At 35.1% G+C, this 13,725-nt stretch overlaps 2 protein-coding genes and 1 pseudogene across 4 annotated transcripts; 2 read left to right on the forward strand and 1 right to left on the reverse strand.

Moving 5' to 3' along the window:
• The first annotated feature begins 426 nt into the window (after positions 1-426).
• LOC107916597 (protein-tyrosine-phosphatase MKP1) lies at positions 427-4,841 on the forward strand. 2 transcript variants are annotated; one of them, XM_016845891.2, is made up of 3 exons: positions 530-1,775; positions 1,887-3,442; positions 4,486-4,841. In XM_016845891.2, exons 1-3 carry the CDS (start codon positions 926-928, stop codon positions 4,555-4,557), a joined length of 2,478 nt encoding a protein of 825 aa, XP_016701380.1. In that variant the 5' UTR covers positions 530-925; the 3' UTR covers positions 4,558-4,841. The 2 variants fall into 2 exon arrangements, with proteins under 2 accessions (XP_016701379.1, XP_016701380.1); XM_016845890.2 differs by having other exon boundaries at positions 427-3,442.
• Positions 4,842-5,210: 369 nt separating this feature from the next.
• On the reverse strand, positions 5,211-10,832 carry LOC107917465 (coilin). Of its 2 annotated transcripts, none has more exons than XM_041110628.1 (13): positions 10,348-10,832; positions 10,180-10,244; positions 9,812-10,093; positions 9,486-9,707; positions 9,213-9,282; positions 8,788-8,865; positions 8,151-8,319; positions 7,980-8,020; positions 7,292-7,483; positions 7,132-7,203; positions 6,894-7,043; positions 6,065-6,239; positions 5,211-5,596 (listed from the first exon to the last, which is right to left on the reverse strand). In XM_041110628.1, the coding sequence occupies exons 1-13, from the start codon at positions 10,534-10,536 to the stop codon at positions 5,409-5,411; spliced, it is 1,893 nt and encodes a 630-aa protein (XP_040966562.1). In that variant the 5' UTR covers positions 10,537-10,832; the 3' UTR covers positions 5,211-5,408. The 2 variants fall into 2 exon arrangements, with proteins under 2 accessions (XP_040966562.1, XP_040966563.1); XM_041110629.1 differs by having other exon boundaries at positions 8,151-8,313; positions 10,348-10,746.
• A 1,967-nt stretch (positions 10,833-12,799) lies between these two features.
• LOC121216174 (uncharacterized) lies at positions 12,800-13,394 on the forward strand (annotated as a pseudogene).
• Positions 13,395-13,725: the final 331 nt, after the last annotated feature.

Here is a 13,725-nt window from a genome sequence, read left to right on the forward strand (position 1 = left end):
TTATTTTTCTTTTTTCAAACTTTTAGAATTAGAACTAAAGTAATAAATTTCATAAATGTTGAGGGATAAATTTATTGAGTTTTTAAGAATCAGAACTAAAATAACAAAATTTGTGAATATTGAAGGCTAAATTTGTTGAATTTTTAGATTTAAGATTAAATTGATTAAATATGTAAACATCAAAGGACTAAATTTGTTTTAAAACAATAAAAAAAAACCCACTTTAATTTTCAATCACTCATTTAAGGGAAACTAATCCAATAGCAACTAGAATATTTAATTTTAAAAAATTAAATAAATCAAAAAAATTAATAATTAAATGATCAAAATAAAACTTTAAGGGACTAGTTCTATAATTTATGGTAATTTTGTACTATCTGGTCACGAAAATAAGTTAAAACTTTAAGCGGAATTTTGTACCGGCTAATTCGGAGTCTTCCATAACTCGCTCCATCAGACTCTGTTCTTTTCTTTCTCAAAATTCCGCTACCCAAAGTTGAGTTTTCCATAGACTTCAAGTAAGTATCTCTTCAAATATCTCAGGCTCTCTCAGCTAAGCTAAGCTTTATTAAAATAAATAAACAAATACTTATTTCTCTTTCTTGTTGCTCTTTTTTGTCTATCACGGTTTTTTATTGGTAAATAACTAAGACTAGCAGGTACAAGTTTTACTGGGTCATATTCGTATTTGAATTTTCTTCGTTCTTTGTCTTGGCTTTTTGTACATTTACTTGGAAGATATAAACAAAGAAAGAGAGAAGAGTCAAGGGGTTTTGGTTGAAAATAGGGTTCTTTATTTATTATCAAAATGACTATATTTTTCATTTCCTGGAAGTATCCTTTAATGGGTATCAATTAAGTTGTTGGAATTTTCTGTTAGAATTCTCCGGCCCTTTTTTTTTTTTTTGTGTGTGTGTTATTAGAGATGTTAGGCGAAGATGAAAAAGACCGGCATGCCAGGGCCGGTGTTGCTGCCCGTAAACCATATCTACGGTCTGTTTCTTGGACTGACCGTTCCCCAATTAAGCCTCACCCCAGACCGCCGCAAAACACAAAGGGGAGGTCTTGTTTGCCTCCCCTTTCTATAACAAGGAGACCTGTGGAAGAGTGGCCAAAAGCTGGTTCTGATGATCTTGGTGTTTGGCCTAATCCCCAGACGCCTAGGGGCTCTGTTAAGCCCCTTGAGAGTCCTGGTTCCAATAGGGAGTTTCAGTTGAGGAGGGATAAGCTAGCTTTCTTTGATAAGGAGTGTTCCAGGATTGCTGAACATATTTATTTAGGGAGTGATGCCGTGGCTAAGAATAGGGAACTTTTGAGAAAAAATGGGATTACTCATGTTTTGAACTGTGTTGGCTTTGTTTGTCCCGAGTATTTCAAGCATGATCTTGTTTATAAAACACTTTGGTTACAAGATAGCCCGTCTGAAGATATCACCAGCGTTCTTTATGATGTGTTTGATTACTTTGAAGATGTCCAAGAACAAGGCGGGAAGGTGCTGGTACACTGCTGCCAAGGAGTTTCAAGATCATCTTCTTTGGTTATTGCCTATCTCATGTGGAGGGAAGGACAGAGCTTTGAGGACGCGTTTCAGTATGTGAAGGCAGCTCGAGGGGTGACTAATCCAAATACAGGGTTTGCTTTCCAACTTCTGCAGTGCCAGAAGAGGGTTCATGCTGTGCCTGCAAGCCCCAATTCTGTGCTTAGGATGTATAGGATGGCTCCACATTCCTCATACGATGCTCTTCATCTTGTGCCAAAAATGGTTAATTATCCAGGTAAACTCGCACTTGACTCTCGTGGGGCCTTTATTGTGCATGTTCCTTCTGCCATATATGTTTGGGTTGGAAAGAAATGCAACTGTGTAATGTCAAATAGTGCTCGATCAGCTGCCAATCAGGTTATTCGGTATGAACAGGCAAAGGGTCCTATTTTAACTGTGAGAGAAGGTGATGAGCCCTTGGAATTCTGGGATGCCCTTGCTAGTGGACAGATCTCAGCAGATGGATGTGACAGAGCTGAGGTCAGGAAGGTAGTTAAGTTGGCTTCTGAGAATGATAACATAGCTGCAGTAAGCAAAATTTTTGTAGGTGAAAGGAAGGTAGATGATTATGATTTGGATTTTCAACTTTTCCATAAAGCACTTGCTGGTGGAGTTGTTCCACCTTTTTCAGTGTCAAACACTGAATCAGAAACTTGCCTTCCTGCCAGAGAAAATGGATGGGGTAGGCTAAGACAGAAGTTTGCTAATGGAATCATGAAAGAGTTTCTAAATTCATCCAAACTGGGTTGTTGTAACCTGTCTCCAGTCAATGATAGATCAGATATGGTTATGGAAATTCATAAAGATACAAAAGATACCGTTTTGATCTTGTCACCATCATCTTCATCAATCTTTCCATGTGGTAAACCAGAACCCTTTGATTGTTTCCCAGATTGTAGCCCGATTCAAAGTAAAGATCCTTGTGAAGAAGTAGAAAAGTTAGTCACACCTTTTGGTTCTCCATTATTACCAAGCTCTCCTTGCGGTTCATCAAACTCTTTTTCTTGTTTTGCAGCTATCAGCCCAAAACTCAGTTCCAAGTCTCCCTCGCTTTCACCTTCAGCATCTGACTATGCCAGTTCTTTTACCTTTTCACCCTCATCCTCTAATTGGTCTGACTTGTCATATTTGTCTTCTCAGCAGCCTTCACCCTCTGGCCTGGAAGCCACCGATCTGTCTCCAATCAAAAAGAATGTTTCCTCGATGGAGAATTCTTGTTTACCATATAAAGAAAGTTTCCCATTATCAACAAAGTCATTTTCTTCTGATCGTATTTTGAGAGTGGAAAATCCTTGCATGCCTTGTAAAGGTACTCCCCCCTCACTTGCAGAGCGCAGGGGGAGTCATCCTCCACCACGCATGTGGTTACCATCAGCGGATGCACAAGTCCCTAGTAATCTTGTAAGGTCTAGGTCCTTTTCTCTGCCTAACTTGGAGGATGATGTAATGAATGTCATTGATTGTAATCGCTATGAACCTGAAGACGGTGGAGAAGAGTTAATGTTAGACGTTGAAGCTGTTCCTAGCATTGAGTCACATAGGAGTGAAGATAAAAGGGAATATGGAGAATGTCAAGCTCAATCTAGTGGTATCTTTAAGACACCTACCAGGGTAACCACCCCGGCTCTGTATCAGTGGCCTATACTCAATAAAGTGGAGATGCATGGATCTGACATCTTCGAGCCTGCAGCAGTATATATGTTGTTGGCTTCGGAAAGAAGTTTGGATGCAAGTGATCATTCTACTGTTTTATATATCTGGCTAGGGCGTGACGTGTGTGAAAAAGGGCAGAGCCAATTTTTAAGCTGTGATGACACACACGGGAATAGCCATCATCACTGGGAATCTATTGGCCATGACTTTCTTAATAAAATGGATTTGCCCCTAAATGCCTCTATACAGGTTAGTTGGCTACCCTGCACTTCTGTTCTGAATGTTACACGACAAATTTTATGTTCCTTCAAAATTTGTAATTATTCGTGTTTTTTTCCCTCTTTTTTTTTTTTTTTTGTATTTTAGGTAGTTAGGACTTAGGGTTGCACCTTGGCAGTAGAACTTAGAATTCAGCATTCTACAATAAATCATTATTACTGATTTGGAATTCATCATGAGCCATCAAAGTGGAATCAGTTTCCTCTTAGGTAATAAAGAAGATAAAGAATAACAAGAAAAAATGGCATGGAAAACTGGACTATACCTGTAGCTAACTAACAGTAGTAAAGATGAGTAAGTTCCATGGGCATCCTCTCAAGGCAAGTTGGATACACAGTTTGATCCCTTTCCCATCAAGTGCGCAAGCTAGGACTTGAACCTTAGCAGTGAGCTGAACACCCTTTCTACAATAAAACAAAAATGGGGGGTGTGACCAGTGGCGGAGCCACGTTGAGGCCCAGGGGGGCCATGTGCCCCCCAAAGTTTAAATTTTTTTAATTTAATCCTTTGTAAATTTACACTATAGCCCTCTCAAACAAGGTTTAAGATTTTTACAATTTTTTGCTCTGCATATATATTATAGCCCTCCTAAAAATATAATTAGGCCCTTCCAATATTTTTATAGGATTAAAAATAATATTAAAAAAATTATTCTTGATAAAAACAAAAAGAAAATCTTCTTGAAAAACCTAATTTTAACTTGGGTCTCCAAGATTAATATCCTGGCTCCGCCACTAGGTGTGACGTAGTCCCGAGTGAGGATGGCATTTTGTGCTTTTCAGTTGTATATCGTTGTTAGCATATGACATGTCTTCACTTTCTCTGAAGATTTCTTTTGGAGCAGTTTTAAGTGTCCTTTAACATTCTTGTTTCATTTTTTATTTTGCCTAAACATGAACTTCAATGCATTAGGTTGTAGAGCCGTTCTAGACTGCTCGTGGTCTGATAGTATTAGCTAATGGATATAAGTTACAGAAGTAAAATCTAACGTGTAAATTTTACTCAACATGCAGATAGTTCGAGAAGGTGAAGAGCCAGAGCAGTTCCTGAACCTTTTCAACTGTTATATGGTTCTAGAAGACTGAATGGGGGGCTTCCATGTTTAAGAGGGGCTTAACCATGATTTGGGGTGTCTTTGAAGAGGTTGGTAATGATCTTTTTCCTAACATCCTCAATGAATTAAGAGCAGGAAAAATGGCAGCTCAGTGAAAGGTGAGTTGGCATCCCAAGCAGTGCAAGTGATTTCTATCTGCTTGTGTGATGTATTGTTGACAAAATCTAAGGTATTGTTTAACAAAACATGTAAAGAAAATAAAGCCCTGCCGTACTCTAGCAATAGTAACTTGAAATAAATACTCAGTTGCAATCATTTCTATAGTCTTTCAGTTGCACCAAAGATGTTGCCTTGTTTGTATAGAAACATGTTCAATCCAAGCCTTCAGCATCGTCACCTTTATTTGCATTATCTACCAAGGTGATTGTTTAATTATCTGTAAATGATAATTGAATTCAAGTTTCAACTTTCAACTTTCAAGTGCCAACCTCCAAGCCTGTGAGAATTTTTACTCCTCGAGTTAACATCTCTTGCAACTCTTCAAAGTGAAGCAGCTCTGATTGAAGACTTTCCTCGACAATCAGTAATTCATCTGATTAAATCTGAATCTGCTGCTCATAAACAAGCTATCTCCGCCAAAAAATACGCCCTCATGGAATTAAATATGAAAAAAAAAAAAACAGAGATTAAAACTCCTCTGTAGTAAAACAAGTGAAAACCAGCGCATTCGCATTCTACACAAAAGACGTTAACTTTGGACGACACTTGAAAATTTTGTGTACTTGACAAAGCAAAAGCCAAAACAAAATTGCCTTGCTCTCGTCTTTCAGAGGTTCAAAAACATTGAGAGACTACACTTAAAACTGATGCTGGTGCCATTCCTCAGATCCCATTCTGTGCTCTTAAGAAGGCCATAGTTGGGCCAAGAGCACTCCGTCTGAGAGCCCGAAAAGACCAGGCGCTCCTACCTGAACTATCTGCTCGACTCCAACCATCCTCTTTAGAGAGCTCAGCCTTCTTTGCACTCAAAGCCTGGTTAATTTCTTCCCATACATTGATCGCACCATTAGCTGCCAAAAAACATGAAGTTAGTTCAGTTCAATAACCTGATATTTCAACACACAGAATATTATGACTAGTTAGTCATTGAGTCATGGGCATCACTCAAGATCATGAAAAGGAGCTTGAAACCTTGGGACTCATTAGAAAGACTCAGATCTCTTTAGGGTTTTCTAATATAAGTTTTGACTTAAGTTTTATTACTCCATTTGTCCTTTTAAACAAGGATCAGTCTTATTGCACAAATAGGAAACCTATTCTAGAAAGGAAAGAAATCAACTGAAATAAAATTGCAATTGAAACCTAAAAAATGAATTGAACTGAAATAAAATCCCAACTGAGAAACCTAAGGAAAGAAATGAACTGAAATAAGATTGCAATCAAGAAAACTAAGTCTTAAGTAGAAAATTGAAACTAATGGCCTTTCCTTGCATAGGTTTGGCCCACAAAACATCCACAACACTGAGCATTATCCATACCTTGTCCAGGAGATGCAGCTGAGACACTGTTTGCTTCCTTGCTGCCATTTGGTTGTCTTGTTAAGACATCTTGATTTTGTGCATACTTTTCATTGTTGTCATCAGCAATTGCTATTGTGGCATTCAAAATGCCAAGCTTGACGAGGCGGACATCAATTAGAGAGGAATAATCTATCTGGGTAAAAATGATAGTAAGTCTAATTAGCTTTCTACAATATGGAAGAAAGCACAATAGCAACAAGAATAAAACAGCTGCTGGAACTCAGCCCTGGCAAGTAATTTTTGTAACAGACATGAGCTACAGATATGCGGATGTTAAGATGCCATAGTTCTATTCATATTACCCAACTATAGTTAAAGACACTCCTAATCCTGTAACCTTGAACAACTGATGGGGAGAGGTCATCACTCTCGTATATATTTCCATATAAGATGGTTCAAAAAATAGTTTGAACTTCTATGAGACTTTGACTAGTCCAAATGGTCACTCAACATGCATGAAAACTTTCCCAAGCATAACTAAAATGAATGAGAGACCATATAGCAGAGATGAATGTTGAAGGATTGGACAAGTCTAAGCTGACTACCTACTTCACAAGCTTCAATGTCTAAGTTGTCAAAATGACACAAGTCCCAGAAAAACAAGGAACATTCAACATGCATGTAAATTTTTCAAAAGCGCAAGTATAACATGTGAAAGAATACATTGCAGAAAGACATGGTGAAGGATTTGACAAGTCTTAGCTGGATACTGACCACCTACTTCACACGCACAGAAAACTAAAGGAATCCCTAATCAGATGAGGAATATATAATTCCAGTTACATGCCTCTAATGACCCATCTTCTCTGTAAAGAGATGTATCTGGTAGTTCAGAAGCCTCCTCATCTGTTTTCTTCTCAAAGGCATTTGGATATCCTGGCACTGGTGTCAGCATAATCCTGTTGGATTCAGCATTATAATGTGATATTTCTCCAACCTATAAGCATAATTAGGTCAAAAAAAAAATTTCAATGTTTATAAGATTAGGAACTACAAAACAATAACATTTTAGTTAAGAGCAGCACCCGGAAGGAGCAAAGCTCAGGGGTCCAAGTTGAAGATAGCTCAACTAAGCGATATGCAACTAAATCTCCCTCCTGCATTATGTTTAAAGAAAAAGAATTAATGCTTCTATCTCTGAAGATATTAATCAAAATAAATATATGGCAAAATAACACAATATACCTTAGGCAAGCTAGAATAGGGCATAAGCTTGTCAAAGTCCATGTCATTAGTTACAGTGGCCTTATCGTTAACATCCACCATTTCTGAACTCACATGGCTAAAACTGTTATCATTCCTTTTCAGAAAAGTTTTCTCCATACCCCATTTTTGACCCTTCTTCTTGCTGGTTATTCCATTCCATTGAAAGGTTTTCTGGCCATAACCAAACAACAAAATTTGACATCAATGAAAACATAGTAGCCATCTGAATAAGAAACCATGTTGGAAAATGTTAATGCATCTACAAACTAACGAACTGGATTAAGCAATATAAAAAATGACGGCCGTGATAACAACGATAAAATTTTAGGGCAAAGAAGGGTATGCTAAATTAGCTCTATTTTCTTTTCAAGTAAACTGTGAACCTGAAAATAAAGGAAATATGTTATGCAGATATATGTAAACAAGAATTGCAGAAAAGTAGGTATGACATAACCAAAATAACACCTTCACCTGCAAATTAACCCCTCCCTCCCCTCCTTCCCCTTCCTTTTAAGATAAGATCACCACCCACCCACACCCTGGCATCCAATTGCTGCTAGACATTACAACTCCTCAAACTACTTTCTCCAAAAAATCGATAATAAAAGGAAAAAAAAAGAGCCATGGTGAAGTTTATAAACTAGATAAAAGTATCAATAAAACATACCACTGAAATTTGACTGTATTGGTTAGCTTGCTCAGCATTTTCTGGAAAACAAGAACACATGTCAGACACATTGTAAACCATTTCTCAAGCTTTTATGTTGCAATTCCAGATTGTGAATCACTAATATCACCCAGCTAAGCCTCAAGAACCAGAAAGAGATAGAACCAAGACCTTCTTCAAGGGGCTCAAAGCGAATATGTCCTGGCCTTACTACTATTGGAACCGCGTTATCCTCAACATCATTATTGCTAATTGCTTGTAGACATTCTTCCGAAAATTTGAGATTTTCTTTTGCAGGTGATTGCTCATCATCTTTTCCCAGCAGCTCTTTTGACTGCAGCTGCAAATTGGCTAAAAACTTAATTATCTTCAAAGTCAATAATGTACGAATTTCTTTTTTCTAAAGGTAAATAGGTATGGAAAAACAAACCATACATATGCTTTATTAGTTTACAAAATTTATGGCTTACCAAACAGTGTAAGAAATATTGCACTCATGTCTGCATGCATTCACATACTAGAATACATAAAGCTGCAACCTTTAATGTTCACCTTACTATAATAAACAAGGAGAAATCACACTAACTCTCAATTGCATCCATGTACAATTTGCTTATAAGCATCTAAAAGTGAAAAAAAAAAGTGTATATTATTACTCAGTCATCTATGATAAACAAAAGAAACACTGCATTGTCAACTTTAATAATTTATGTGTAAGCATTATTTCTTTATTGCTAGAACTGCTTATCTGAATCTTGGCCTTAAAAGGTCCAAAATAACTTAACAGTTTTTCTAAAGAGTAAATTACCTTTTCCTTTACAAGTTTGGCCTGCTCCCTCAACCATCGCCTTTTAGCCTTTTTACGTCGGGCACTTCTGCTAGGGAGCTGCACAATAAGAAATTAAATAGAAGGTTTGCTTGTGTTAGAATTTGAATATGGAAAAAGCAATAAACCATTAAGATTGGTTGACAAACTGAAATATATGAAAATAAAATTCTAAATTCCATGCCAAGAGCATCAACCATCAACATCAAACTATGTTATGTGACATGGATATGTGTGTTAGGTAGATGCATGGCTCAGGTTTATTGCTTCTACTAACAATGACGTTCTCTTCATGGACACAACACAACTTCATAAACCATTTTTCCAAGAAATAAGATACCATCTCGGACATCAATGAATCTTATTAGAAACTAATGATTCATTCCATTCAAAACAATAATGTTAACCTTTTTAACTTCAGTAGTTGTAATAAGTTCATCAGCACTCCCTTTACCAGTGTTTTGAAGCTGGGAAGACCTATAATACAGAAGCAAGCAAATGAAGAAATACCCTTCCACAAGGCAAATATAAGAGAAGCAATGACAAGGAAAATAAAAAGGGTTAATTTTGCACAAAAGGTGAACCAAAACCAAATTGAGGGATTTAAAACTCCAGACAATATTTTCAATCTTTCTCTCTTACAATATGTTGTAATCACCTACATTCAAGATAAATGTTACCTCCCCAGATTGGTTTTGTTATCACCAGTTTCATCAATTTCAGGGCTGCTTGAATTCTCTGGTTCTCCCTGAATGTCAGCTGGCTTGTCCTTACCAACAACCTTGTCATTGGTGGAAACCTTTTTTTTATGAGAGCTTTTGCTTTTCCTTGGACGAACATCAATTCCATCATCTCCAGAAACCGGATATTTTTTAGCAGTAGCCAATTTGCTTTTCTTCTTCCTGAAGGTAAATGTAATTAAAGATAATAAGCAATTACCAGTGTAACTACTTAACAAACCAAGTAAAAGAAGAAGGTTTAATGAAAATTGTATGAAGTAAATTACCTAGAGCTCGGAAGTTTATCCCGTGCCTTTCTTTTCTTTGAAACCATGTTTTCAATTGGTGTGCTTTCAACTTGTGCTCGATCCTCCAATGGCGCAAGTTCTTGCTCATCTTCTTCCAGTTCGCTTTTGTATCCCCTGGTTTCCTTATCAAACTCCTCATTGGCTAGATGCTTGACGCCGGTATTAACGGGCAGTCGCTCCATTGTTTCCAATTCTTCCAAATAATTCATACCATTTCCAGCCTTAATAATCTCGGTCGATTTCCCTCCTTTCATCTTCACACTGTTTTCATAGTTAAAATTTAGAAATGCAGAACAAAACACACACATTTTACAAAAGAAAAAAGAAGACGATTTGCATATACTAACCTGACAATATCTTTATCTTTTAAAATACAAGTTGGCTCGAAAGGTGGCAAAACAAAGCCATCCATCTGCAATGAAAAATCAATGGCATAACATAGCACCAATATATATATATATATATATTAGGGCATGACGGGTGCGAGAGGGAAAGAGAGAGGTAGAGAGACATACGGAGAGTATGAGGCCATTAGGGCAAGACTTTTGGAGGTCGAAAATGTGGAGAAGATCGGAGGAAAGATCGAAGATGGTTTGATGTTGGGGTTTAAGGATAAACCAGCTTCGCTTTAGGCCTTGTTGCTTCTGAGACTTGCTGAGAATGTTCGGATCCTCGAACACCAAACGGAGCCTTGCCGTCTCCATTTTCGAAGTCTGAGGAAATTTGAAGAAAACCCAAAGGTGAACTTTGTTATTTGGCCTTCGTTTCGTTTCATAAACCCTCTGCCGGGGTTTCGTGGTTACTCTACTGTGACTGTGAGTTAGAGACCGTCGACCGTCGAGTCATGATGACTCACCAGCTGTCTGGGTGCGCTCAAAAGGCTTTGGGCCGGATGGTTGCTCCTGGATTAATTCCTTTTCGTTGGGCTAAAACTCGATATTCGAACTACAGGCCACAAAGCAGCGGGTGCGATATTTGACAAATTGGTTTGATTGATTCTAGGTTGGAAAGTTACCCAATAATCGAATTTATGTGTAATGATTTATAATTATACAAGAGTGAAATATTTGGACTGTAATTAATTAATCTTATTTATAATTAGAATATTTAATCATACTTTCTAATTACTAGGAGAGAGAGTAAAAATTAGAGTAATCGTAATTATACTTAAATTTAATTTTAAAATTATTTTTATATAAATTATAAAAATTATATTATAAATATGAGTAAGTATAAGTGGACTAGTTATGGTAAAATAATTTCTTATATTATAATTTTTTTTAGTTATGATAAAAAAGTTTATTATAAAAACAATTTACATATTATAAAAGTGTTATAAAATATTTATTTATAAAAAATTATGGTTAAGAAGTATTGGCATAATTTATGTATATTTTCATGTTATATATATTATAAAAATAATATACTTATTCATAAAAAAAATATTATTTTTTATCACCACCTATTTATAAATAAAACCTTTCTAAAGTTACAACAAAAAAATATATTATTTGTAGGAAGTGTTATGAAACTTATTTAACAATTTGTAAAACCATTATTATAAAAGTTATATATTATAAATTTTATATTTATTTACCTAATTTATGTATTATAAAAAAAGATAGAACCTAGTATAATTTTTTTCCAATTTAAGTTTATATAAGCTTTTATAATAAAAGTTACAAATTACTTAGATTTTGAACTCAAATATTATAAGATCAATATTGACTATACAATTACAAAAGGTTTTCTTGCACCATATCGTAGGGTTATAATACCATTTGAGAGAATGGTGTAAGACACAAGTATTATAGACAACTCCTAAACTCTTAAATTTGAGACATTCAATGTTTCGAAAAATGGTTGAGAAGACATTTGTTGTTTTTAAAAAAAATATTCCCTATATTAACAACATTATCTTAGTATAGTATAAAAAAATAAGGTTGGATCGTATTAGGATGGTGCATATTTAACTTCAATGATAGGTGAAATTGAGATAATCTATACTTCAAGGGTATATTAAAGAAGGATATCTTAATGATCTTAATTATGCATATTCAAATGATAATGATAATGATAATGAAATCAGTTAAGAACCAATAGATGATGATAAGGGGAATATGTTAAATATTAAAGAGGAAATAACTCAACAAATATTCACTAAAACGATTAGATAAAATTATATATGATGTTTATTTTTATTTTTATTATTAGCAATCGTATTATCAATTACTTTTTTAGACTAACATATTACATTTGATGATATGATTTTAATTTTTGTTACTTTTTTAGAAATAATTTTTATCATAATAATAATTTTTTATAGTAATTTATATTTTAAAAATATATATATAAATTATGTAACTGTATAATTAGAATTTATACTACCAAACATGACATCGGAATTACAATATAATTACACTCTGTCAGCCAAACATGCCTAGTGAATTACAATCTTTGTAATTATAAGAGAGTGTAATTACACTTTCATTCAATTACTTTGTGTTGTCCAAACAGACCGTAAGGTTAGCTACACCCAAGATCAATCTAATATACGTTTTGTCCTCTTTTGTTCACTCTAAATTTTTATTCAATTTAGTCACTCTAGTTAAAATACTTGCTCAAACTAGTCACTCATGTTACAATTATTTATTTTCTATAATGGATTGTTGGCGTGGCACATTAGCCCATTAAGTGATGACACATGACAATTTTTTTTTTACTTTTGACTAAAACTTAGGGACCTTTCTATAATTATACAAAAAAATTATTCTTATCTCTTTTCTCTATTTTTCACATTTTTTCATTGCATCTAAACCCTCTCATTTCTTTCATGCCGTAGCAACAACCTTTCTTTCTTCACATCTCTAACTTCATTTGTCTCTTATGTGCAAAAACACTTTTTATTGAAAAAAATAAATTAAAAGCATAAAATTAAAAATATAAAAGGAATATGATTGACCTATCATGAGCTTAACCTTTCAGTTTTGTTACCTAATTTTTCTCTTTGCCTTCTCTCTTTTATCAACAACTACAATTGTCTTTATGGTAGCATCAATCTACACGTCAAAGCTAATCTCTTTCACTTCCATGATTTTAGCCATACCTAAGGTTTTTAAGTTCCTTTTTTATAACTTTCACATGGGTTTCATTCTTGATAATTGTTTATAATAGCTTGTTGATTGGTTTCTTGGTCTTGTTTGTCATTATTGTTGATACACAGAATGTCGTTTATCCTTATTATCATTTATGGTGATCTTGGTGTTGTTTTGGGGCATTCATGTTTACATCACAACACTTTGCCATTTGGCTAGTGCGATGTCGTTGTTTAAGGCGATTTACGGTTTTGTAGCTATGAAGCTATGAGTTGGTGATACGGAGACCGAGGATATAGGGATTGATATGAGGTTCTTGGAGGATTATGATGGGGGATTCTTGGTTGGAGTGTTGGTGATAGTGAATCTGGGGGGTTGTTAGTGCATAGTTATTCTACTATGTGTGTAAGTCTTATCATCATTAGGGAATCAACAAGACTGCTCTGCATGGTCATTGTCACACCTGAAAATGTTAAAAGGATAAGTACAATAGTAAATTTTGGGTATCTAATTACAAAATTTTCCATTAATGAGGGTCTTAGTGTAATTAGGTGAATCTTGCTGATTGATTTGGTAATTGGTTAGATTTCAACTATTAATCACATTACATTAGAATCATATATTTTCTTTAGTGGGAAATATTATGATGAGGAACATTAATTTTGATGCTGATGAGTTGCTTTTGGTGATTGAGTGCGAGAAGGTTATATAGGAGATGGACATCATTCTCCTGTGAGCATTTTCTCATTTTTGTTCTCATTTTCATTCTTTTATCTTCTTCTTTGGTTTGTTTTGTAA

The sequence above is a fragment of the Gossypium hirsutum genome, chromosome A01 (genome assembly GCF_007990345.1).
Source record: "Gossypium hirsutum isolate 1008001.06 chromosome A01, Gossypium_hirsutum_v2.1, whole genome shotgun sequence".
Taxonomy (NCBI): Eukaryota; Viridiplantae; Streptophyta; class Magnoliopsida; order Malvales; family Malvaceae; genus Gossypium; species Gossypium hirsutum.

What these genes read in the sequence shown, in the direction of transcription:
- LOC107916597 (XM_016845890.2), top strand. Translation starts at nt 926, where the DNA reads ATGTTAGGCGAAGATGAAAAAGACCGGCATGCCAGGGCCGGTGTTGCT. An exon ending in CCCTAAATGCCTCTATACAG is followed by an intron (nt 3,443 to 4,485) that starts GTTAGTTGGCTA and finishes CTCAACATGCAG; the next exon opens with ATAGTTCGAGAAGGTGAAGA.
- LOC107917465 (XM_041110628.1), bottom strand. Translation starts at nt 10,536, where the DNA reads ATGGAGACGGCAAGGCTCCGTTTGGTGTTCGAGGATCCGAACATTCTC. An exon ending in CTTTGAGCCCCTTGAAGAAG is followed by an intron (nt 8,021 to 8,150) that starts GTCTTGGTTCTA and finishes CTTGTTTTCCAG; the next exon opens with AAAATGCTGAGCAAGCTAAC. An exon ending in AGCTGCATCTCCTGGACAAG is followed by an intron (nt 5,597 to 6,064) that starts GTATGGATAATG and finishes GTTTTTTGGCAG; the next exon opens with CTAATGGTGCGATCAATGTA.